Source organism: Apis florea, unplaced genomic scaffold, assembly GCF_048593485.1.
Source record: "Apis florea isolate Af1SG1 unplaced genomic scaffold, ASM4859348v1 contig_2272_pilon, whole genome shotgun sequence".
In the NCBI taxonomy this organism is placed as follows: domain Eukaryota; kingdom Metazoa; phylum Arthropoda; class Insecta; order Hymenoptera; family Apidae; genus Apis; species Apis florea.
In genome coordinates this window covers 6,204,651-6,228,530 of record NW_028256549.1, presented here as the reverse complement: position 1 = coordinate 6,228,530, position 23,880 = coordinate 6,204,651, and the positions used below count along the sequence as shown (strand labels likewise).

The following is a 23,880-nucleotide window of genomic DNA, read 5'->3' as shown; positions in this document are numbered from 1 at the left end:
AAAAATATAAAAAGCTTCAAGAAACGATTGAGAAAAATTCGAAAAAGAGACAGAGATGAAAATTTCGAGCGACTTTCCTTAAGAAAAGCACTCCTCCCGAAGGAAGAAAGGGCGTAAAAAATTCCAAGTGTGGACACTGATAAATATTTATAGATATTTACACGATTTATCGAAGCAGTGAAATATGGATGATGAAGCTTTCGGGTGATAAAAAATTTCTAAAGGGCGTGATGAAAATTTTTCAATCTTCGCGCGTGACATTTAATATTTTTAAAAACTTGAGGAATAGAGAAGAATGGTGTGAGAGAGAGAGAGAGAGAGAGAGAGAGAGAGAGAATTTCAAGGAGGTACAGTAAATAATGATAAATATTTTTAGATGCTTTTGCGACGTTTGTGACGTAGGATTGGTCAATGTAAAACCTTTACCTTGAGGAACCTTTCACGAAGAATGTCCTCCGGGAATACTCCCCTCTTCGCAGCTTCCACAGGAATGCCTTTAATAGCAGCCATCACCAGAGGATCTTCTTTCGCTGGGGGGAAACAAAAAGAAGAGAGCTATTAACGAATTTTCCAGAATAATGTCTTTCTATTCCTTACTTTTTGTCAACAAATAATTCTCGATGATGATTGAAATTTAAAATTATTTATTCTATACTTTTTAATTTATTCATTAAATATTTTTCTGTTTCTTCTTTTTTGTCAAAAACGATTGTAAAAATTTAGAATTATACTATATCTTTTTTTATTTCTTTGTTAAAAGTTTGTCAATTAATATTAATTAAAAATTTGAAATTCTTCGTTTCCTTCATTTTTTGTCTTGATTGTCAGTACATTTTTCCAGGATATATATTTTGATCGTGCAAGGATCAGGATATATGTGCATCATTATTAACTCGACGAATGAAATTTCGTAAAAAGTGCTCGACAAAAATGTGCCCCGTTAAAAACTATCAATTTTCATTTTTAAATATTCAAATATCAATTTGAATTTCAAAACTTTTTAATCCCACCTTCAATTTCGAGCATTCAAACTCCCCAATTTATACTCTATTAAAAAATACTACCTACTCTTCGTGCCAAATATCGAACCCTCTATTAAAGGTCACTTACTTTCCCAACTAAACTTTACCATTTACAATAAAAAAAAGTGTATCTTTCTATTAAAATTTGGGCGATAAATTAATCAAGGATCACAGAATTAAAAAAAAAAAAAAAAAAAAAAAGAAATTAAATAACTTACTTTAATTATCGATATTTAATCGTGAATCTCAATTAATCGATCGAACTAAAAATTTCAGTCGATTAATAACCCCTTCTTTTTCCGAATGTTTATCCCGAAACGAGTCGAGATTAAAAGGATATTGGCGAATTAAGCCGGTTTATTCGTGTAATTAACAGAAACGAGGGAGGGGGAGGGAGATTAACCGTTGAAAGAGAGCGATATTATCGTCGTTATTTAACAGAGCGAAATTCCCAGCGGAAAATTGATTAACATCGAGTTAACGCAACCCTCTGTCCTACTCCTGCCCCCCTCCACTCCTTTTTCAACAAATCGCATTACACACCAGATGCCGTTACTTCGGTGGAAATACATTACTTTGCAATTTTGTTGAAAATTCTCCTCGGCCCGGAAACTCGGTGATAAATGGGCCGAGTGGTGAAGTTCGAGCCTCACCTTTTCCGTGCCTAAAATTTATTCGTTCGGTTGGGATACGGGTCCCGTAATATCGACGCTGCGGTGAACTTGTGTCGTTCCTTCCATTCCGCGATATATCGCGATCATGTGAAACTGTTATATTTAATGTTTCGTATTATATATATATATATAATGCTGATTGAATTTTTCTATCTCTTTAAATATGTGTTTATAACACGTAGATATTTGCCAATGAAATACTTAAATCTTTTCGATGTATTTCTCTAAATTAATCTTCTTCTCATTTTTTGCCGAGAAGAAAAAAACAATAATGTTAATAATAATAATTGTATATTAGATTGAATTAATTGTTAACGTAAATACTTTATCGAATAATATTGGAACAAGTTGGTTCTTCGAAAATTGTAAAATTTAAAAATTTGCAAAAAATTATTTATACGAAAATAAATTTTTAAAACTTTTCGATAACAATATTACCTTTCAATAATTTTGAACCAATTTCAAACCATTCTACCTTATCGACAATTCGATTTAACCGAACGAGCAGATTTTTCCATAAGCCAGTCAGCTATTTAATTTGGTTAATGAATTTTCACGACATTACCAATCCCGACGAATATTCATTGGATTTCGAGAACAAGTGGTAATTGTATTTACGGTATTTTTATTTTTCAAAGATTAAAAAGAAAAAAAAAAAAGAAAGAAAATATCTGTTATAAATCTATTGGATCCATGCACTGGTAAGCTGTTTTTCTTTTTTCTTTTTTTTTTCAAAAAAGAGAGAGAGAGAGAGAGATATTAAAAAAAAAACGGAAATCAAAATAAAAGAAAATGAGAACAAAATAAGGGGCAAGTTTCGAGGCTGAAATTCAATTTTATCGTCTCGAATGTTAAAATAATATCTCGGATAATAATTGCTGGTTAATCGTCGACGATAACAGAGTGGAAATGGCGGGATCAGAGGTTTCGGACGATTTTCATGGTAATTTTAACGCGTTATTATTTCGCGTGGACGTTTAATCATTGCATAAATCTTCGTGGACTGCGTTCGAATGTCTGGTAATATATTCGTGACAAATTTATGACTCGTGAGATTGTCAAATTTGGAAATTTTGTGGGTAATTTCGAAAAATACGCGTTCATTGGATATTTTATTGTAATTTTGATTTACGAGCGTTTAAAATATCATAATTCTTGGAATAATTATTGGTTAGTCAAATAAATTTTTTTTTTTTTTTTTTTTACTAATTTCAATGCGATTCTATTTTAATAATTTTTTAAATGAAATTGATTAATAGTTGAAAATATACATCGAAAGATTAGTATGGAGAAATTAATTTTCATTAATGACTAATCGTTATTAATTTATCACTTAAACCCAGAATTAGAATTTCATTGAAAGAGGAAAATTAATCACGATATTAAATCAGCAATTTTTATCTCCTTTCACAGTAATATAATTATGTATAAATTTTTGTTTTCCATTACAAATTGTTCATTGAATAATAAGTCCATTGAATAAAAAAAAAATAATAAAACAAAATAAATAAATAAAATGAAAGGAATATACAATTTTTAATCCAGAATTGCTATCAGAATCAATTTACTAAAGTGCACGTGCAAATAAAACCCGTCAAAATTTCTGCACAATTTATTCCCAATAATGCTCAACAATTCATCCCAAACTCCATCTCAATCCATCCTTTCTAACTTTTCAATGAAATAACCTCGATTAAAATTTCCAATTAAGAAAAAAATAAATAAAATAACAAAATAAGGTAAAACATTAAAATTTCAATCTTCTCGGTACCTCAGAGATTAAAGTTCAATTATTATTTTTATGAAAAGAAAAATATAAAATCCGTGCAACTATTTTCTATTATTATTGGTATTAATTTCAAATATAATTTAAAAAAGTTAAAAATTATTACGATACATTTGAAGTATATTAAAAAAATTAATTGTATCAAATTTTACAAAATTCTAATTCAATTTGTTAATTCTATAATTTATAATTGTTACAACTTATTATTTAAGACAAATCCTTTTTTGTCACATTTTTTTCTACAAAAAAAAAAAAATCAATAATTTTCTCCAAACCAAAACTAATAATCATATCCAACGTACGCTACAATTATAAAATATTATATCAAACCAAATGTAGTAATAACCAATTAAAAAAATTCTTTTACACGCCATTACACAATATTAATTGATCTCTTAAAAACTATTATACAATGTAATACCTAAACGATTCGAATTTTTTCGTCCTAAAAACAAAAAAAAAAAAAAAAAAAACGTTGAATAAAGAATGATAAATGATCCATCATATGTCTTTCGCAATTAACCGATCACATAATTAATGCGACCAACACGTGGAACGCGAACCGAGCAAAGCGTTTATGCCTGCGTTTCACCCTCGATTAAGTCGTAAATCTTCCACCCCTTTTTCACCCTTCAGGACGCGAAATTAAAAAGATACGATTTTTCAACCGGCGTTTCAAACACGACGATAAAATATAGAAAAATATAATCGTCGTGCGAGTGGAAATATTAATGCGACCCTTCGTTGTTTCTTGGAACGTGTTCTGTTTTTTTAAGGGGGAAAGAATTATCGAATGGGAATGAACGAGACTTGCATTGCTGTTGTTTCGCCCAATTTATGGATAGAATTGCTAAAACTTGTGCTTTCTGTGTTAGGAAAAGAAAGGGTTGAACGAGTAATATACAAGTAGCACACGTTTTTGCATACTAATTTTGAAATGAAAATATGTACAACATGTATGAAATAATTCTCCTTTTTTTTTTTTTTTTTTTGAAAATATTTCTATAATCATTGAGAGTTGATTTTATTCGCTTGATATAAATATAGAAGGAGAAGGATTACCATTACGTTGCAAAATTTCATTGATTTGAAGAAAATTTTTTAAGTAAAATAAATAAATGAAATTGTTTATACATAATACAGATAATTTCAAGTTAATTAACGAGTGAAAATAAGGATAAATATTTCAAAAGATTACTTCAGATAAATTAAATAACTTGGATAAAAGGTTTAATAAAATAGTTTCAAATAATTTGATTAATGAACGAATATAAGAACAATACATTATTTATTATTAAATGTAATAAATTCGTAACTTGATCCAATATTTTTGTAATCGATTGTCGAGTATAAATAGAATTACGATCTTGTAAAATAATTACCATTTAAATTGATAATACCTCGATAATACTTTAATTGTCCCAATTATCAGTTTCAACATTTTAATTCCGCTTTAACAAGAATGCAAAAGGATAATAATATTCGTTCGAATCCGAGCTATCGCAAAGCAACGATGTTCCATGTATTATTATGCAATGATAATCCATAAAAATATAAAATATTGTATCTCGCGTGAATTGTAACGATATAATTAGCCATTATAATTAAAGCAAAATTCAACGAAAAATCAAATTTCTTCTCTTCTCTTATCAATTTTCTATTATCTTTCCTTTCCTCTGGTTTAAAATCTAAATAAATTTTTAATGCAATCACAAATTAATTTATTTATTTATCTGTGATATAACTTCCACAACGTGTATTAAAATTGTTATTTGAAACTTAGAAGATATTTAATATAAAATACAAGATAATCGTTATCTAACAAATTGAATTTAAATTGGATACACTTACGGGCTGCCTTACACACGGCCTTGATTTCCGATTCCAGGGGCCTGACGATTTTCTCAATGGGCGCGCCTGGTGGCCCTGATTTAATAGCGCGTGCCAAGGCTGTGCAAGCTGACCAAAGAATCTGAGCGTTGGTTGCATCCCTTTCTTCCTCCATGCGAGCTGGAACCGATAGAAGGAAGGAACAGTTTATTAAAAGAAAATAACGAATAAGATTAGAAAAAAAAAAAAAATCGTCGACTTTTATAGGCACACGAGCGTGAAAACTGATCGATGGATACGTTCGAAGTTTCGCTGGAACAACTTCCATCTCGAGTAAAAATAATGATACGATATACGAGTGCATAATAATGTAAATAGTTGCATAAATTTAATTTAAAAAGTTCTTCTTTCGAGAAGATCGATTTTATTATTTGTTCAAGTATGATTCATAGTATGATTCAATCGATTTGTGGGATATATAATACTTTCTATCGGAGTATCGTTTAACGATCTATCTTCGAAATTTCATTCAAGAATTTCTCCTTTTGAAGAAAGAAAAGGGAATGCACTACGCGGAGCAAAATATATTTTCGTTCTAAAAGCGTTCGACTCGTCCATTTCTTATCCATGGTTCTTGCAGAGGAAAGATCAGAGGATCGTTAAATAATGGAGCCTCAAAGAAGCCACGATTTCGACCAAAGTGAGACACACATCGAATATGGAAGAAACATCGAAAAGAGTTTATGGACTCGTGATATATATATATCGTTTAAAGAGGCCGGAAATTTCAGCTGGAAAGCGACTGATTCGATGTGCCTTTTAACGGACGTCGAGCTTTTTAGTCGACAGCTTTTCAAACGTAATATCCTCTGAAGTATAATGTCTTTCGAAGTTGCGCGACAAGAGACTACGTTAGATGTCGCGACGAGTATGTAAAATGAAGATTTTTGGGGTGATAAGAGGCAAACATGGACGACGTCGTAAGTGGCGCTGCTGAGTGGCGATCGAGCGAACTATGAAGAAGTATATTTTTGGCAACAGCAATTTTTGAATGGTTTGAAATAATATTTTTGAAAAATATAGAAATAATCGATCAATTCAATAATTACATCTGCTTTAAAAGTTTTAATATTACAAACTTTGTACTCTTTCTATTTTTTCCTCTTTTGCCAAGATAACCGTGAAACAAACTATTTCTGCTCCAAATACTTTTATTCCCGTACAAAAAAAATTGCTTGCATATCGCTCATAAAATAACTAAAATATCATCGTATCATTTTTATAAAATACATTTTTTAACGAATATTTTGACAAACCCATCAATCCTAAGTAATATCTATCAAATGAAAATCTAATAAAAATAAAACAGAATAAGATAAAATATAGCAAGGAAAAAGTATCTATTTATATAATCGAATCACGAAGAATCATTTTACTTTGCACATTAGCTTCAAATCGTGCCATCACTTGTGGAGGAGGAGAATAGGATTTTTCAAAGTAACACGGATCATCACGTCGGTGCTACTGACGGCGCAGCCGACGTTAGTGGAAAAATAAGGAAACGTTTGGCCCATAAATCAAGAAAAGGGTATAAAAGCAGGAATCGAAGCGAAATAAATAACGGGACAAGTTCACCGGTTCGTCTCTCGATACAATAACTCGATTCTCGTCGAACTTTCGGTTATATAATATCCAAACTTTTTCGAAAACTCGATGGAAATCGTTTCGTTATCGCCCCTCTTGCGCGATTTGCTCGAACAGTTTGACGATCCCTTTTATGGGAGAAGGGGAAACGTGTTAGAGTCTTAAAAATGGAAAAAATTTTTTGTAAATTCTATGAATTTTTGATAAAAATATCAAAGTGTTTTAAAGAGTTTTTTTTTAAATGAATAATTTAAGAATTGTTGTTTATAGTATTTTAAATTATTTCATGGATTTTTTACATATTGTAAAACATTTTCAAAGGAAACGATTAAATTAAATAATAATGTTTTTCTTTTAACCTAATTTTGTCGAAATTTATCATTTCAGTTATAAGGGAGAAGAAGAAAATGGAACGCGTATAAAATATCAAATAGATTGGTCAATCAAGACTGTTTGACCGAGGTCATGAATAATTAATTTAACCCTCTCGTTGCTGGTTTAATTACTTCAGTGATTAAAGCTTCGCTTATGAAACTCGATAGTTGGACATTCGATAGCCAGAATCAATTTTTAATTCGTATGATAGAATCGACTTTTAATCGAAAATTTTATCTTCGTTCCCCGTGTATTGTCTTCCATTATTAATAACGGAAATAATTAAACTATCCTAGCGTATTTGAGTATATTTCGATTGGTGCATACACGTGCATTTCATTATATCACAAATTCTGAATTACATGACAATTAAAGATTTTTAAAATGAAAATAATAAGATAAGATAAAGAAAAATTTCAAAAATTAAAAGGACAACAAATTCAGACAATAAAAACAAAAAAGAATTTCTAAAACTAAGACTTCCCAACAACAAATGTAAAATAAAAATTGTAGACAAAAAGGTATTCGATTCAAAAGTTTCTAAAATTTAAAAAATATATAAACAATTTTTCTTTTCATCTTTGAAAAACTCAATAATAATTTTCCCCTCGAATTGAATTTCTCGAGCACAAGGTCATGATCGACCGCGAAAAGATCGATGAATCTCTCTTTCTCTCTTTCTCTTTCGGTCGTGATTCGATCGTCTGAATATCACGCCTCGAAGAAGTGGCGTGGTTGTCGAAAGGAGGAGGTTGAAGGCAGTTTGCGTTTGGAAACGGGGTTACTTCGAAGTTATTCGAAGATTGACGCGTATAATAAATCACTCTGGTACAAGAGCACTTGATCCAGATAGATCTCGTTTTTCCTGTGGCCGACATTAACGATAGGCTTGACCGGTAAAACAGTTTGCACGATTGGTCGATTTGCAGTTCCTTGACTACGAATCGGAGGTATGGAATTTCGAATTTCTGATTAAAATTCGATTGTTCGAACAAATATTCTTTTGATGTTTCTTGAAAGATTGTTGGAAAGAATTGAGGAGAAGGAATTGGTGTTTTTTATTTTTTTGTTGGAAAATATTAAAAGGATAAATATAATTAATTGAAAATTCGAATGTATAATCGTATAATTTGAAATTAATCTCGTGATCCGTCGAATAATATCAATGCCTGGCAAGACAGGTGTTTTTCACTCATTTAACAAATTTTCATTGACGATTTCGTTTTTTTCTTTCGATTAAAGTCATCGATCGATTACATCGATTGCTAATTTATCGAGGAATGATAAAAATGAAAAAACTTTAAACGATTTCAGATAATTGGGATCCGTATGGATATTTTGCACGAGTTCACAGGGATTATCCGTGGCTCTTTTTAAACGTTGGCCAGAGGATGAAGCGCGTTCCACGCGGTTGTTTCACGATGCGACAGTGTATTCCCCAGGGGGTTCACGGATGATCGAAAAATTGCATGGGGTAAATTAAATTAGATGGCCGAATTTCACAGGTCGCTACCCTCCCCACCTCGAATGCACACTACGGGCACAATCGTGCCAATCGTGTACAAATTGTTTTTCGAAAATAACACACACGAAATCTCTCGTTGATTGTTTAACTCGTTTCTTTTTTTTTTTTTTTTTTTTAAGAAGTAAAATTTGGAACTTCGAAATTGCGAAAATTGGAAATTTTGAAATTTGAAAATTTGAAGATTCTGAAATTAATTTTGAATTATAAATAAGGATATAATTCTGTCAAGAAAATTAAAATACCAGAGTTCTGCGTCATATCTTGATTTAAGAAATATATTTATAAATATAAGAACAAAATAATGCATTATATTATATATACAGAAATTAAATAAGAAAAAAAAAATGATCAAATCTATTATGAAATATATGAAAATTCTCTTCTAAAATAATCACAAAAATAATTATCCAATTTTGTACAACATAATAAATCATTCTACTTTCTTCAATTATTTTTTGTTAAAAAAAAAAATAATAATGAATACTTTATAATGATCAAAAGATTAATGACACTCATAAATCATCTTCCACCTTTTTTTCGTTCTTTGAATGCTCGAGTGAAATATTTTTTTTTTATTACCACCATGAACCAACCCTTATCGTTTTCATTTCCATCAACTGCGACTTCCCTCGTCCAACTACCCCGTTCCATGATATCTCTCGTTGACGGCTACATCTTTTATTATCCCAACGAAATTAGACGTATTCTTTCCACCCAGAAAGAAACTTAGCGATCCGTTTCAGCTCGCTCTTTTTACTACTCGATCTCGTTTTTATTGCCGACTGTTCCGCAATTTACGAGTGAAATCCCCCATTAAAGCGAAGTGAATACACGCCGTGATTCGAAATATATAAAACATTTGCCCTTTTTCCAAGTATTCATTCAGCCGAAACGAAAGATTTCGGCGAAAAACAAATCGAAATTCGACCCCCGAATACGAAGAATATATCGTTCGTCGAACGTCGACAAACATCGCATAAAATTGCAAAGAAGGGGGGAAGAACTCGGTCGTAACCCGATTATACGAAAAGATGGCTGCCCCCTAAACAAGAATCACAGGCTGGAACGGCTTTTGAATCTGTTTTCTCTGGACTTGTCGCCGCTGGTTGGACGGTTATTCCTCCCGCCCGACCGAGCACGAGGAGCCCATTCGAGTGGAAGACAGCCAGACGAGAAACCTTCGGCCAGCCTCGTCGAGCTGGCCGCCACAAAAGGGCGAGATTACGTAATTATGCGGATGTTATCAGGGATTTGGAACGATTCGAACGATACATCTCCGCTTCGACACTCTCTTTCTATCGCCAGATTAGCCTAATTCTCCCTCATTTTGGAAAGTTTGGCCCATTTTGGTTATTCCTGTTCAAGGACAAAATTGAGATAAGCGAGATAAAAACGAGTCTGAAAAGATTCTAAGACGAAGATAGTCGAAAGTGAACGAGGAGCTACACTGATCCGAATCCAATCGTCGTTACGCCATTTCTTTTTCAAACTTCAACCCATTCAAAAATTTTGATTGTTATAACGAAACAAACTCTTCAATTTTCCTAGCTTCTTAGAATTAAGAGACAGGCAAGTGAGAATGAACGCGACATTTCTTTTATATAAGCAGCTTGCTTATCCGATGAAAGCGACGAGTGGAGGAAGGATACGTTGCGTTTCCAAGGATTACTCGAGAAAAATCGACGAGGGAAGTCGATTTCTTGAGATTTTGTCCATCCCCTGGATACGGATGCATTGGACACGAAGGGGTGAAAAGGAAAATTTAGTTGGTGACAGGAGAGTAAGTCTTCTTACTCTTTTTAAATTAATCAAAATGTGATTTGGAAGAAGAACAGCAACAAATATCAAATACGAGATTAAGAAAACGTCAAAGTTTTCTGTTATTAATTTTATCGTTAGATCTGTTCCTTTAAAACTTTTCTCATTCTCCATTTTCACAATAATTTCTAATCTTTATTACCCTATAATTAAATTAGAATACCGTAATAAATTCCATTATGAGTAATGAACGTACAACCTCGATCTTAACCTTATAACTCAACAAACGAGGTACATCTTCCTCCCCTTATTTTATTCGCTCTCATCGATACACCGCATTCGCACGCCTCGACTCGTCCATCAACGCGACACGATGCGTTTCGAGGGTAAAATCCGCTGTCGTTGCAGTGCTCATTGTTTATGAGGGCGTTAGAAACCGAAGTTAAATCGACGAGGGATTAACCTGCGGACACGCTTCACGCTTTTCTAAATTTCGACAGGTGGATGCTCGACCCGATTATCCACGTCTACCACAATGTTCCGATCCTTTCGCCAGTTACCAGCCAAGAATCTCGAGCATCTTTGATATCTCGCCCCTTATTGCGCAATTCATACCCTTCCTTCCTCCAAATTAGTCGTACCATCTTTCTTCCAGTCCTCGGTACTTCCTTCCTTTGTTACTTCTCCCTTCTTACTATCCCTCTCCCTCCCCTGTTTGTCAGGTTATTTTCCACCCGTCAAGCTCCTCCTGTCATGCTTTACCCCCATTTCGCTGTTGCCCTTATAGAACAGCCTTGGGAGAGATTCTCTCTATTCGTTCTATTTTTTTTTTTTTTGTTTTGTTTTTTGCTTCATCTTTATACGCCCGCCCGTTTTTCACGTCACTTTCTGCTCGCTATAACTCTTTCGCTTTTTTGGTGGTTGTCTTTTTATATTGTTTTTCTTAATCACTTTCACTGTATCGAGTTAAAATGTTTTGGATATTTTCTTTCTATTCGTTCTTATTTCTCCTTTTGGTTTTAGTTTTAGTTAGGTAGAATGAGAAAAAGAATGTAATCGCTTCGTTTGAATTCCATAAAGTTATAAAGGAAAGAAAGAAAGAAAAAAAATTATTCGAACTAAGATTGTTGATAAATTGAAATTAACGAAGGAACCAATTCTCCTCCAATTCTTCCTCCTTTCCTCCACTTTATCTCTTCAACGTATCAATATTTCCTTCCAACAATTTTCATCCCCATCCCTACATTCCATCCTCTCTCGTAACCGCGTGACCTTGTTTCGCAACGAAACGAGCGAAGAAGCAACAAAAGGAGGGAATCCGAGCCGACCGAATCGATTTTCCGTCGATATGAACGAGCGCCGCTCTTTTTTTCCCCGAGGATAAACGAAATGGCGAATCTAACGTAAAACCAACCCCGAAAACATGGTTTCGCAAAGATCCGAAAGTCCGGATATAATTGTCGAACGATCCTCGAAAGTGTACGGTGCCAAGTGTTGCCCATCGTTGCCCCCTCTTTCCCCTGTCGATATAAAATACTGTATCGATTTGAATTTTGGATATTTGATCGTTTTGATTTGACGTTTGAAAATGTTTGAAGATGTTTGAAGACGTTTGAAGATGTTTGAAGACGTTTGAAGATGTTTGAAGATGTTTGAAGACGTTTGAAGATGTTCGATGTGATGTAAATAGCGTAACTCGGTCAACTGTTGCACCTTTTGCTTAAATATCGAGGAATCATCCCCGCCAATTCAATGGATTTTCCGTTTCGAAATTGATTATTCGAATGTTTGGAGATGTTTGTCGAAAATGAATAGCGGTTGATTACTGTTATTACTTTTTTGCAGTTTTCAATTGTAACGCGAATTGGAATTGAAGATTTTGAGACACGTGCGTGGTTTTTACAAACCTAATCCTTTACATCGTGATTAAAGTTCACTCCAAAATTGGAATACGTATATACGCTTTATGAAAATTGTAATGAGATAACATAACACGATAACGTTTAAACATAACTAATATGATACAGTAACGCCGACTACGAAATCCAATGATGAAGGTATACATATCAAAATATGTATATAATCAATCAACCTTACACAAAAATTCTTATTTCTTCTTATGAGCAAATCTTTTATCGTATGATCCAACGATCGAATTATTGTAATCACGATTAATACAATTTTTCGTAATTAAATTCCTTTCATAAATCGATTTATCAATAACTTATTAATTTTAATTTTAAAAAAAGGGAGGGGAGAGTCATAAAAATGCAATATACGCCTCGCCCCTAAATTACATCAAAATGGTGCGAAAAGTTCGAACACATCGGCCGGATAATTAATTATCGGGTTAAATACGATTCATCGAGGGTCGCTTTATCGTCGTGGGCGTTAATTAATCGTAACGAGAATGACAAAACCGGGAGTGGGATATTGATAATGGTACATCGTAATAAATCTCCGTGTCGCATATTTTTTTCTTCTTCTTTTTCCACTTTATCATATATATATGATTCCAAGTGTTATTTGAACGAAAAGAGATGGCTGGTTGAATCGCTAGGAGGTTGCCAACTTCTTGTTGGTCAGTTTAATCACCCCTTTAATCGAGCGACGAGTCGTTGATTCGTGCTTCAACGAGCCCTTTGAACTGCTCGACGCTTTTTGTGAACATTCACGGAATGGAGCTTTTGTTCTAACGATGTCTACGCTTGTTTATGATGTCTGCGGTTGTTTGTGGCCATGTTTTTGCGACGTTTGGAACGCGGTGATTTGGACGTGGATTGATTAAGGGAGAAACGAAAATTTGAAAGTGGGAATGGTGAATAATTTTTTTGAAAATTCTTTTTTTAATACGACGATATAATATAATAGAGTGATATTTAAGAATAATTTTCAAAATTAAATATGTATGTCACGAAGTTTTTTCGAGATTATTATATTATTGCATTATCTCAAAAAGAAATTTCTATTATATAAATTTTATAATAAATGTTTTTATCCAGTGTATGATAAAAAAAAAAAATTAGCGAGACGTGATAATAATTAGTACCAATTAAGAAACGTTTTCGTATTTTTGAATTAAATATCTCGTCACGAAATATCGTTCAACGAAATAATTTTCTACATTTATACTCGAAAGATTTTTTGAAGAAAAAAAAAATTAAAAAATTCGTGTAATATAAACGATTTAACTCGTCTGTTTGAAGAAGACGCCAGATATTTACCACCATTAACGAAATATCGTCAAATTAACTGAATTAAATAGAAATTATTAAATTCGCCTTCGTTCGAGCAGAAAAATACGAAAATAAAAAATTGAATTAAAAAAATTAATTAGAATTTATTATCATAAATTAAAATCTTTTTATAAATCCTTCGTCACGATCAACAATAGAATCATTTTAAGATTCAAAATTCTTTCGATTAAAAATTAAATTTCTCTTTGAAACGTTTCAATACAAATGCAAATAAACCTAATCTCGTACAAAGAAAAATCATAGCCATCGTCCAGAATTATATTTGCATTTCGAATCCTTTTTCGAAAAATTTCGAAAACTGAGCTGCGGTTTCCGGAAGGCGCTAATTGACAAACCGAATAACGCCGGTAATTTCTGGACACGGTTCACGCTTAATTACTCGGGTGATTAATCGCGGCCACGAGGGTGGAAACAGGGATGAAAGACACTATCTCGCTCTCAGAGGAAATTTTTTTTTTTTTATATTATTCCAGATTTATCAGCAATAGAATACAAGCCAGTGAAAATTGCGATATTCGTTCATTTATCTGAATTAATTTGGGATTGTCTAATTTTAATGAAATCCATTTTAGTATCGATTTTAGAAACGAAAAGAGATTAACATGTAGAATAATTGCATTAAGACGTGCAGAGGATGCAACAGAATTTTAAAAATCGTTGATTTTCTCAATTTTTTTCACACAATTCGTGGGAAAAAAATCGTATTGTAGAAGTATTCCATGGTTTTTAATCTTTTAAAATAAATATCTGTGTTGAGTGAATAAAAATGAGAGAACTGCTGTAAAAATTGAATCGAATTTTTAATAACGAAATTCGGTTTTTTCTGAAAAATCAATAATTTTGTAGCTCAGAAGGCAAAAAAATATTTTCTTTCTTTAAATAGATTTTCGTTTTTTGTTCGATTAACAAGTTTCAATCATTTTAAATGCAATTGTTATGCTTTGTACAATTGTCCAAAGTCTTGCTTAACATGTTTCCAACAGTTAGAAAATAATAATATGTACTGGAGAGGGAATCTTTGAAGAATCTCATGTTGGTGTGCCAAAGGCTTTTTTTATGAATATGAAATTTTTTTCCATTCCTTCCATGTTTCAAATTTATGAAAGTGCGACGATACGAGCTTCTAAATTTTCAAAAGAGGGTAAGAGTAAATTTAACCACGGCTGTTTCTCTTTATTTCTCGTAGAATATTCATTTTGCAAAATAAATAAATATAAGTTGTGCATCCTCTTTAAAGAAAGAAACGATTTGTAATAAAAAATATCCATTTTTCAGATTCAAATTTTCGTTTTAGATAAATGCTTTGTTTTTATCCTTTGGTTAGTTTTTTCCCGAAATTTCGTAACAAATTTCCAAAATATTCTTTAAATAAATAAAATGTTATTGTCTACAGAAGAATTGATATAATTTTTTTTTTTTTACCTTCTATAAATTTTATTATCAAAGCTTTTTATAAAACGATATTTATTTTAAAATTGATCATTTCTCATGAAAGTATTGTACAATATCACATTTATATCACAAAATTATAAGATGTTTCAAGATTTTTATTTATCGTAATATTTTTAAAAACTGTATCTATCATCGTACAATTCTTGCGTGCAATATGAAATTCACATAATTTTAAAATTATAATCAAGCAATAAAATATTTCTATTTTCAAATCGAAGGCGAGGGAAAAAATTTTGCTAAAAATTTCCCAATATCGTGAAAATTCCAAAAATCAGAATTCTAAAGGACACGTGTGTATATATAGAATAGCTTTCACGTTCAATTAGATTGTTTGAAGCATCAGGGATGTGGAAGCCTTGTTAACGGGTATAATGAATGAAATTAATTATTATACATTAGTATGTATAATCTGTGTATGGCTGCACTATGTTTCGAGCAGACATCGTGTGCACGTAACACGTGTCTCGTTGCACTTTGCTGAAACATTGGAGACACGGTACGAACGAGATAAACGAAAATAAAGAAAAAAAAAAAAAAAATTTGTACACGATCGATACATGATTTTGTATCACGTAATTTCCACAAATATGATAAATTCAATTTATCACTTTACGATCGATCCATAATTTTCGTATTGAATTTTCCTGTTTCCCGAATTTTGCATCCGATTTTAAATATCGAATTCGTCATCTCGTAATTCGTTTTCTCGATATTCTTGAGCGAAAATTAATAATAAGTCGACAATATCTCACGAGAAAAATTTATCAAATTATTAAATTATAATTCGTTTAATTTAAAAAAATAATCTAAATTACTTCTTCTTATATTTTTAAACATTTTTTAATTCTTAAATCATATTTCTAATTTCCCTTCAATTTTCAAAAATTCGAACACAAAGGTGAGAAAGAATTTTTTACCGATGATAAAATGTGGATAAAAATTACACAATTATTCAACAATTATTCGTTAAAATTATTATTAAAACGATCGTCCAATCTTCGACTGTTGTACACAACAGCTACACACAGACACAGAGGAGGGAAAACATTTTTGCAAGCAATAAACGTCAGCCCTGGCACCGGACAAAAAGGCAGAACGACAATCTCCTCGCCGATATGGGCCAATCAATTTCGCCTCGTCCCTCGTGCTTTTTGATTTTCCATCGTTCCCAACCGGATGGGCCATTATCCTCCTCCAAGCGGCCGCTGTAAAAATTCCTCCCCTGCGTTTCCCCAACGATCATCCTCCTCCACCATCACGCGCCATCGTGACGAATCAACGAATTGAAAATGAGCGCAAGAGACGAAGTGTCGAAGAATAAAGTGAAAGATTCAGAAATATATTTGTCGGAGAAAAAAATCACACGAAGAAGTTTCCACGAAGTTATTGTAGAAGAAAGAGTTTTACAAAATTCAAAAGTGATAAAATACGTTATACGTAATATACGAAGTAATTTGAAAAGCAAAAAGTATATGTATGAAAATAAAATTTCACTGATAAAAATATTTCTCTATTTGTTTTGGAAAAATCGTTCTCCACCCGAATAATACCTTCTTCCTTTCATTTGCACGACAACAATCTTCAATTTTCTTCGCTCGTCCTGCTTTTTCTCGTTGGAGAACATTTCGCTTCTCTCTCGCTCTTCTTCTTTTTTTCTTTTTAATTCAATTTCAAAGCTGCTACACCAAAAAAGGGAAAGGGATGATTTAAAGAGCGTGCAAGGGGATGGTACGGCGGCTAAAGATTAATCGGGATGGGTTCGAAGCCGCAAACCAATCGAGCCTTCTTTATTCCAGGATGGTAAAGATAATCTGTCACCGCAAAATGGACGATTCGTTCTACCACGAAAATATATCACTCGAGATAACCTCCTTTTGGGTTAAAAGGAGAACGAACGGTGCGCCATAAAAATTGTATCTTCTTTTTTTTTTTTTTTCTTTAAGAAATCGTGTTTGTTCTTCCCTTTCTTCTTATTTTCTTTTTTTTTTTTTTGAAAATTTATAAAAAGATTGCGAAATCCTTTGTTTTGGAAATATTGGGAATAATCGATCGATTATTTTCAAAATAAATATTATAGATAGAAAGAGTAGAATAATCATTGTATTTTCACTAAAGAGAAATATGGTTAAACGAATAATATTTCATCTTCGATAGATAAATAACAGAATAAGTGATAATTACTTTTGAAGAAATAATTGATTCTCAAAAATCTTATTTCAATTCACGAGAAAAGAAATCATAAAATTCACGCAAAAATAAATCGACGTATCATATATATATATACTATACCTACGATCATTGCATAGAAAGTAAAACAAAGATAGAGTTCAAAGTTTTCTTTTGTATTAAAGAACCCGTGCGTACCAATAATAAAGTTCAAAGAATAGAAACGAGAAGTTGATCACAAGGATCAATGAAATATTCATGGAAGAATAGGTTGGTAACATGTAGCGAAAGCTTAAATGTGGAAAGCTTAAATTTCAAAGGAAAACCGGGAGGATCATGCGTGGGTCATACTCGTGGAAAATATACGAACGAGCACCGCAATGCACATCTGCATACCGCACCTGTGTTCGCTGCGAATCCATATTCAAAATTCAAAAGAATTCTCATTGGCCTCTTCACGCCTTTATTTGCATGTTGTGTCGACAGAATAAGAAGAGAACAAGTTGCAGCTGTTCGGTAGAGTGAGAAATCTGGTCACTGAACTATTCTACATCTCTTAACAAATTTATTATTTAGATTAAAATTTGTAATTTTTCAAAATCATTTAAATTCTGTAAGAAAAGCATTATTATTTAATATTATTTAAAAAACGACAATATGATAGTGTGAAAGTAAAACTCTGGTCGAAACTCTTGAAAGAGTTTGAATCGATCGTGTAAAATTTAACCAATTTAACTTCGTCAAAATTTCATGGGTGAAAATAAATTTATTAACGGGAAAGATTCTTCCTTAGAAACTACATCCTCTGTGAAAAATAATTATTTAATCCCACGAATATGATTAATTGAGAAAAATTAAATTTCAATACGATAAATAATTAACATCCTCTTCTTCTTCTCTTCTTCTATCTACGTGGATCCAAGAGATATGTCTAAAGCCAAACCTAACCTCAAAAAACATTCGATCCAATTTCAAGAGACATTTAAATATTGCCAATCCCCAGAAGAGAGAAAAGGCACAAGTTATAATTGCGCCACATGATGCATAGGTTAGCATGGTCTACGAGCTTGTAAAACCGCAGTACTCCTCTTCCTCGACCTGTCTCCATCTCTTCATCATCCTCCAACTGTCCAGGGAACTATCAAGCGTTCATTCTGTGCCGAAACTAGCCCGGAAACACCGCCATTATACCGGTACCGCGGATTTATTGCCGTTGTTTTTATCGTTCTGCATGCTCGGTACAGCGGCTCATTTGGAAACTTCGTTCTACCATTTGGATATGGTCTCTGTCGTTCTTCTTTTCTTTTTTCTTTTTTTTTTTTTTTTTTTTTTTTTTTTTTTCGTGTCTTTGGAACGATGATATTGAATTGACACAGAGTTTGAGCGTGTTTGAATTAATTTTTTCTTTTTACTTGTGCAAATTAATTATAGGGATTTTCTAGGGATTGAGATATAGGAATTTTTGAGAAGAATAGAAGAAACGTAAAAGATGAAAAATATCCGAGTTTTCTTTATACGTTCCATCTAAGTATTGAATTGCCATTTTGAATTTCGTGTTTTTAATACGATATTTAATTATAGTTAACTGTTATTTTTTATTAATTTTATTACATCCTTTTTGTCTTGCTTTCGTACTTAAAAATCAATCTCGTGCACCAGAGACCATTTTTAAATTTAAATTCGCCGCCACGAAGTCCGTGATTAATTTCGTTAATGAGTCTCGAGAGGGCAGTTGTGTACCTCTTTTTTCTCTTTTTTTTTTCTTTGTTTCTTTTAAGCCTTCTCTATCCATTAAAAAAAAGTGTACGTGCGTGCGATATGAAATGCATTGTGATAAGTCCAATTATTATTCCACAGGATTTTCGCGAAATTAAAAAGAATTTTGTTCCAAAAAAAAAAAAAAAAAAAAGTTGAAACAAGTTTTTCTTGAATATCCAACGAGATATAAGCGTGACCTATTTAAAAAAATATTGTAAATTTTCCTCAAAAGTTTTTCTCGCTAAAAATTTGAGCCTCAAGGTCAACTCTAAGATCCAGAATATCTTACTGGATATTGGATGACGTTCACTATAAATGTATAAGTAGAGCTCAAAGACCTAGATTCTAAACGAGTTATACCCGAGTGTCGAAAATTTTATTCCATCGTTTTCAACTTCATCATAAAATCGAGATGATCTTATTCTTCTTCTCGAGAAGAAAGACTCTTATAAATAAATCTTGTTTACACAGTTTGCATTTCATCATTTTATCTCGCGCAGTTTCTCTTCTTTGTATTTTATTATTATTAGAAAAAGAAAGCTGTTGAAAAAAGAAGAGCGCAAAAATTAAAAAAAAAGACGAAAAAAAAAAGAGAGAGTAGAGATACCAAGATATCGAGGTTCTTCACAGCAATTTTTTTATGCAGTTTCTCTCTCGAAAATTATTGGACATTATTTAATCTTAATTCGAAGAAAATAAAAAGACTCGTAATTTAGGTAATATTTACAATATTACCTAACTTTTCTTTTTATTTCTCAACGATCAAGGGATAAAAAGAGTTCTCATCTTCGCGTTCTAACTTTCTTCAAAGATTTTTCACGCGAAAAGAGATCCACTTTTCCGTTACACGTTTCTTTTTAAAAAGCTATGTCATATCAGTTCGAAAAGTAATTCTCGATAAAACGGCAATATTCTTTCGCAATAAATATCCACGTAAGTACGAAGGAGAAAAGTATCTGTTCGTGAAAAGGTGGCAAATTTTTATTGGAGGAATTTTATTTCAAAAAAAAAAAGCAATTTAAGAGTTTTTGAAAAATTTGTTTGCCAAGTTGAATTATCATTTTATAATAGCACATGAAAAAATTATCGTGTGTGACATTCAATAAAAGGAAAAATTCCTACCTGATTATGCACATTTCTTCTCCATTTTTCGTAGTATTTATGCAAATAACATTTTGTCACAAAATTTATCACGAAAATAAAGTTTATTATGAATTTTTTTTTAAGAAACGTGAGTTGTTATTACGTGAAAATTTCATTTTGAAGAATTTTTTTCAATATTTTAATAACAAATCATGTATCAATAATGATAAAGAAAAAAACCTGTTAAGCCACTCAGCGATTTTAAACTTTGTTTTAAAGAAGGGGACAAGATTTAGAAAACAAATATAAAGATCCAAAAATAAATTTTTATTATCATTTACTATTAAAAATTAAGAATATATCTTAATATTCGTTATTCAAAAATTCAAATATTCATAATCTATTTTACCCAATATCGTTATCCACTATATTAAAAAATTAAAAATATTCCGTCAACAATTCCTCAAGGTTCAATATTAAAATTTCCATCCACTTGAAATTCACCCTCTCGAGACTATGCGTCTTCGATATACATTAAAACGACGACAGAAGATGTTACAAGATAAACAAGAAGAGGTCTCCGAGTTGAAGAGAAGAATGTCGCGGATATCCTACGAGATTATATTCGTTAATCGAACATTAATCTTCGAAGACACGCCACCCCGGAAGTGTATTAAACGAGATTCGTGAATTAATCCGGTTTAAATTTTATTCGCAATAAAGCAAGAGGAAGGTTTTAAATGATTTTTTTAAAGAAAATTTAAATCAAACTCGATATTTCTTAGAAATGAATAGATAAATCTTATATTAATTTCAATTAATTAATTCAAATAGTCACAATTCCCTTTGTGTTTTCCATAATTTTTATCTTCCTTATAAAAAGAACAAAATTAATAATTTCATTTTTCAGAGATAATATTGAAATTATTATTAATAATGCAATGGGAAAAAATTTTTTGAAAAAAAGAAAATATTTAAATAAATAATTTCATTCTACATTAGAAATAATTTCAACGAATCAACCCTCGCAAAAAGCAAATTCGAATGTTTTATTAAAAATCACATTTAATTTAAATCGAATCTCCTAATTAACACCTGTCAGTGATTTTTTAAAAACGATTAAAATTAATTGAAAAAAAAAATCACAATTCTTCATCTCAACATCCGCAACAACTTTGATCTCTCCTCCAAAAAAAAGAATACACGGCTCCATCCTTTATTAATTTCAACGAACCTCCAACCAACCCCTCTCAGCCAGCGATCAGAAGCTATTAAAATCACGTTGGCCGTGATTCCGTGGAATTCCAGAGGGGCCGATTTTAAACGATGGAAACGTTGAAGTAGCGGCAGGTACGAAAAAAATATTGTTATATCATTTCCAATAGGAAGGAGGGGCCACGATACCGGAATATTAATGGGGGTGGTTCTCCTCCGTTCGATCACGTAAAGGAAACGTGCCGCTCTGTTTCTTTCTGCCCGACCAGAAGGTTATAGTATAGCAATAAGCAAAATAAGATTTTTCTCCTCTTTAATTTAACTTCATTTCGTTTAGGTTTATTTTCCTCTTTTTTCTGGCAAATATACGTGTATTTCCATCTCTGTTCTTTCGTGAGAATGATTAATTTGGGAATAAGGGTGAAATTGGAAAATATTTTATTGCGTGTGCATATATTCGATGTGTTATATAAAGGGATTGTTTGAAATTTATATTTCTTATTACACGATAATTAAGATTGTATAGAAGAATATTTTAGTTTTTAAGATTAAGATGGCGAAACGATCGAAATATTTCTAGATTGGAATAGAATTAAATTCGAAATTAAATTTTTACGTCGGTTGTTTTAAAATATTGTTTTAAAAATTATTATCGATGAAGAATTTCGAATTTCAAAAACTTTAAGATTCGAATACCTGTCATCTCTATAAAAAATATTTATAACGTTTAAAACATGGCATATAATATTTCATAAAGGAGAAAAGACTAAAACGTATTATTAAAAGTATAATATAATTGATTATTTAAAATGTCTCGTTCCAAAAATTATACTCTTCAACGAATAAAAAGAAGAAATGATGTTAATACCATTATTCAACAAAAAGGACCCATAATTCATTCAATCTTTTTTAATTCAAAAGTTTCAAGGGAAATTCAACCACGAACAGTCTCCCGAGCAATTTCTTCATTCTACGCAAACTGTCAAGTCCCAAAGGATATCGAATTATAATCACACGTTGAATTCATTTAATTAAAAAAAAGTTATTTCTTGCTTTACGATTTTTTACCAGCTACAACGAATAATCAATTTTATTTCATTACTCTGTTGCATCATTTTATATACATGCAAAGTATAATTTTTAAATTAAATTTCATTAAATCCTTTCATATGTATATAAGTTTCTATAAATTAAATGATTAAATAATAATAAAATGTAATAGATCGTGAATTAAAAAATAGACGATCTGATTATTTCGTAAGAGAAGATTCGTAAGAGAATTTTATTTTAGCTTATTTATATCCATTCCAAATAATTAAAATATCACGTTGCTCGAGGAAGACAAAGGAGAAAGGGTCAACGTGAAATCAGACGTCTCTGGGAGGCGACAATACTTAAGATCTGCCTTTTTGCCCGTGTAATTAAGCAACCAGATAATGATAGAACGCGACAAAGATTGTCAGAAACTTACGTTTGGTTCTTTAGTTGCCAGAAGAAATGAACGAGGAAAAAGGAAATTAGAAGACTGGGTTATGTGTGTAATTTTAAGTGAATCTTTCGTAAATTGGATGTTTATCGTGAAATATTTTATGGAAATCCTTTTTATATAAATATCATTATCAAATAATATTGTTATATCTGATTGTTTGATTTTTTTCTTAGATTTGCATAACTTCAAAAGTGTGCTATCATTTTATATTATACATCTAAGTATATTTTTATAATTCTATAATTATTGATCTTTAGATCTTTAGAATCTCGTAATTTCCCTTTTATTATTTAATTTCAAAAAGAGAGAGAGAGAGAGAGAGACGGATTTTCATCACTTTTGAGTTTTAAGATTGCTGTAAGCTTTTTGAATCTTTTTAATCTTGTGGATTTTATAAGCTTTATGCCTTATACATATGGATATTTTAAGAATTTTGAAAATTTGATGATTTTGTATGTCTTTTTGTTAGTCTTCTAATATTCAAATTTGAAAATTTTTGCCAAATTCTAACAAATATATTATTTATTGATGAAAAGATATAGATTTGTTTAAAAAGATAATCTTTTCTTTTATTAAATAATTGAATTTTTGAATATATAATTCAGAAATATATATTGAAACTTTACACTGATTCTCATGAATTTTTAAATTAAAAGATCACTTGATGATAACTTTAAAAGAAAGTTGAAAACTTCTTATAAGAAGCTTGTTAAAAAAAGAATTTGGTTTAAAGATTGCTACTTTATAAAATAAAAACTAACTCATTTAAAATTCTAATATTCTCCTTTAAGAAATATGTAATTTTTACATACATTAGGATATTGATATCATACATTTTTTCATTCC

General features: G+C 31.4%; 1 protein-coding gene across 14 annotated transcripts in view; it reads right to left on the bottom strand.

Annotated features, from left to right (window-relative positions):
• Mitofilin (inner membrane mitochondrial protein mitofilin) overlaps positions 1-23,880 on the bottom strand; it is a 52,983-nt gene that overhangs the window by 15,111 nt on the left and 13,992 nt on the right. For all 14 annotated transcript variants that reach the window (XM_086917879.1, XM_086917872.1, XM_086917881.1 and 11 more), the window contains 2 exons: positions 5,334-5,492; positions 427-530 (listed from right to left, as the gene is read on the bottom strand). In XM_086917879.1, coding sequence (XP_086774005.1) covers positions 427-530; positions 5,334-5,492 — 263 coding nt within the window. The remainder of the gene's footprint in view (positions 1-426; positions 531-5,333; positions 5,493-23,880) is intronic.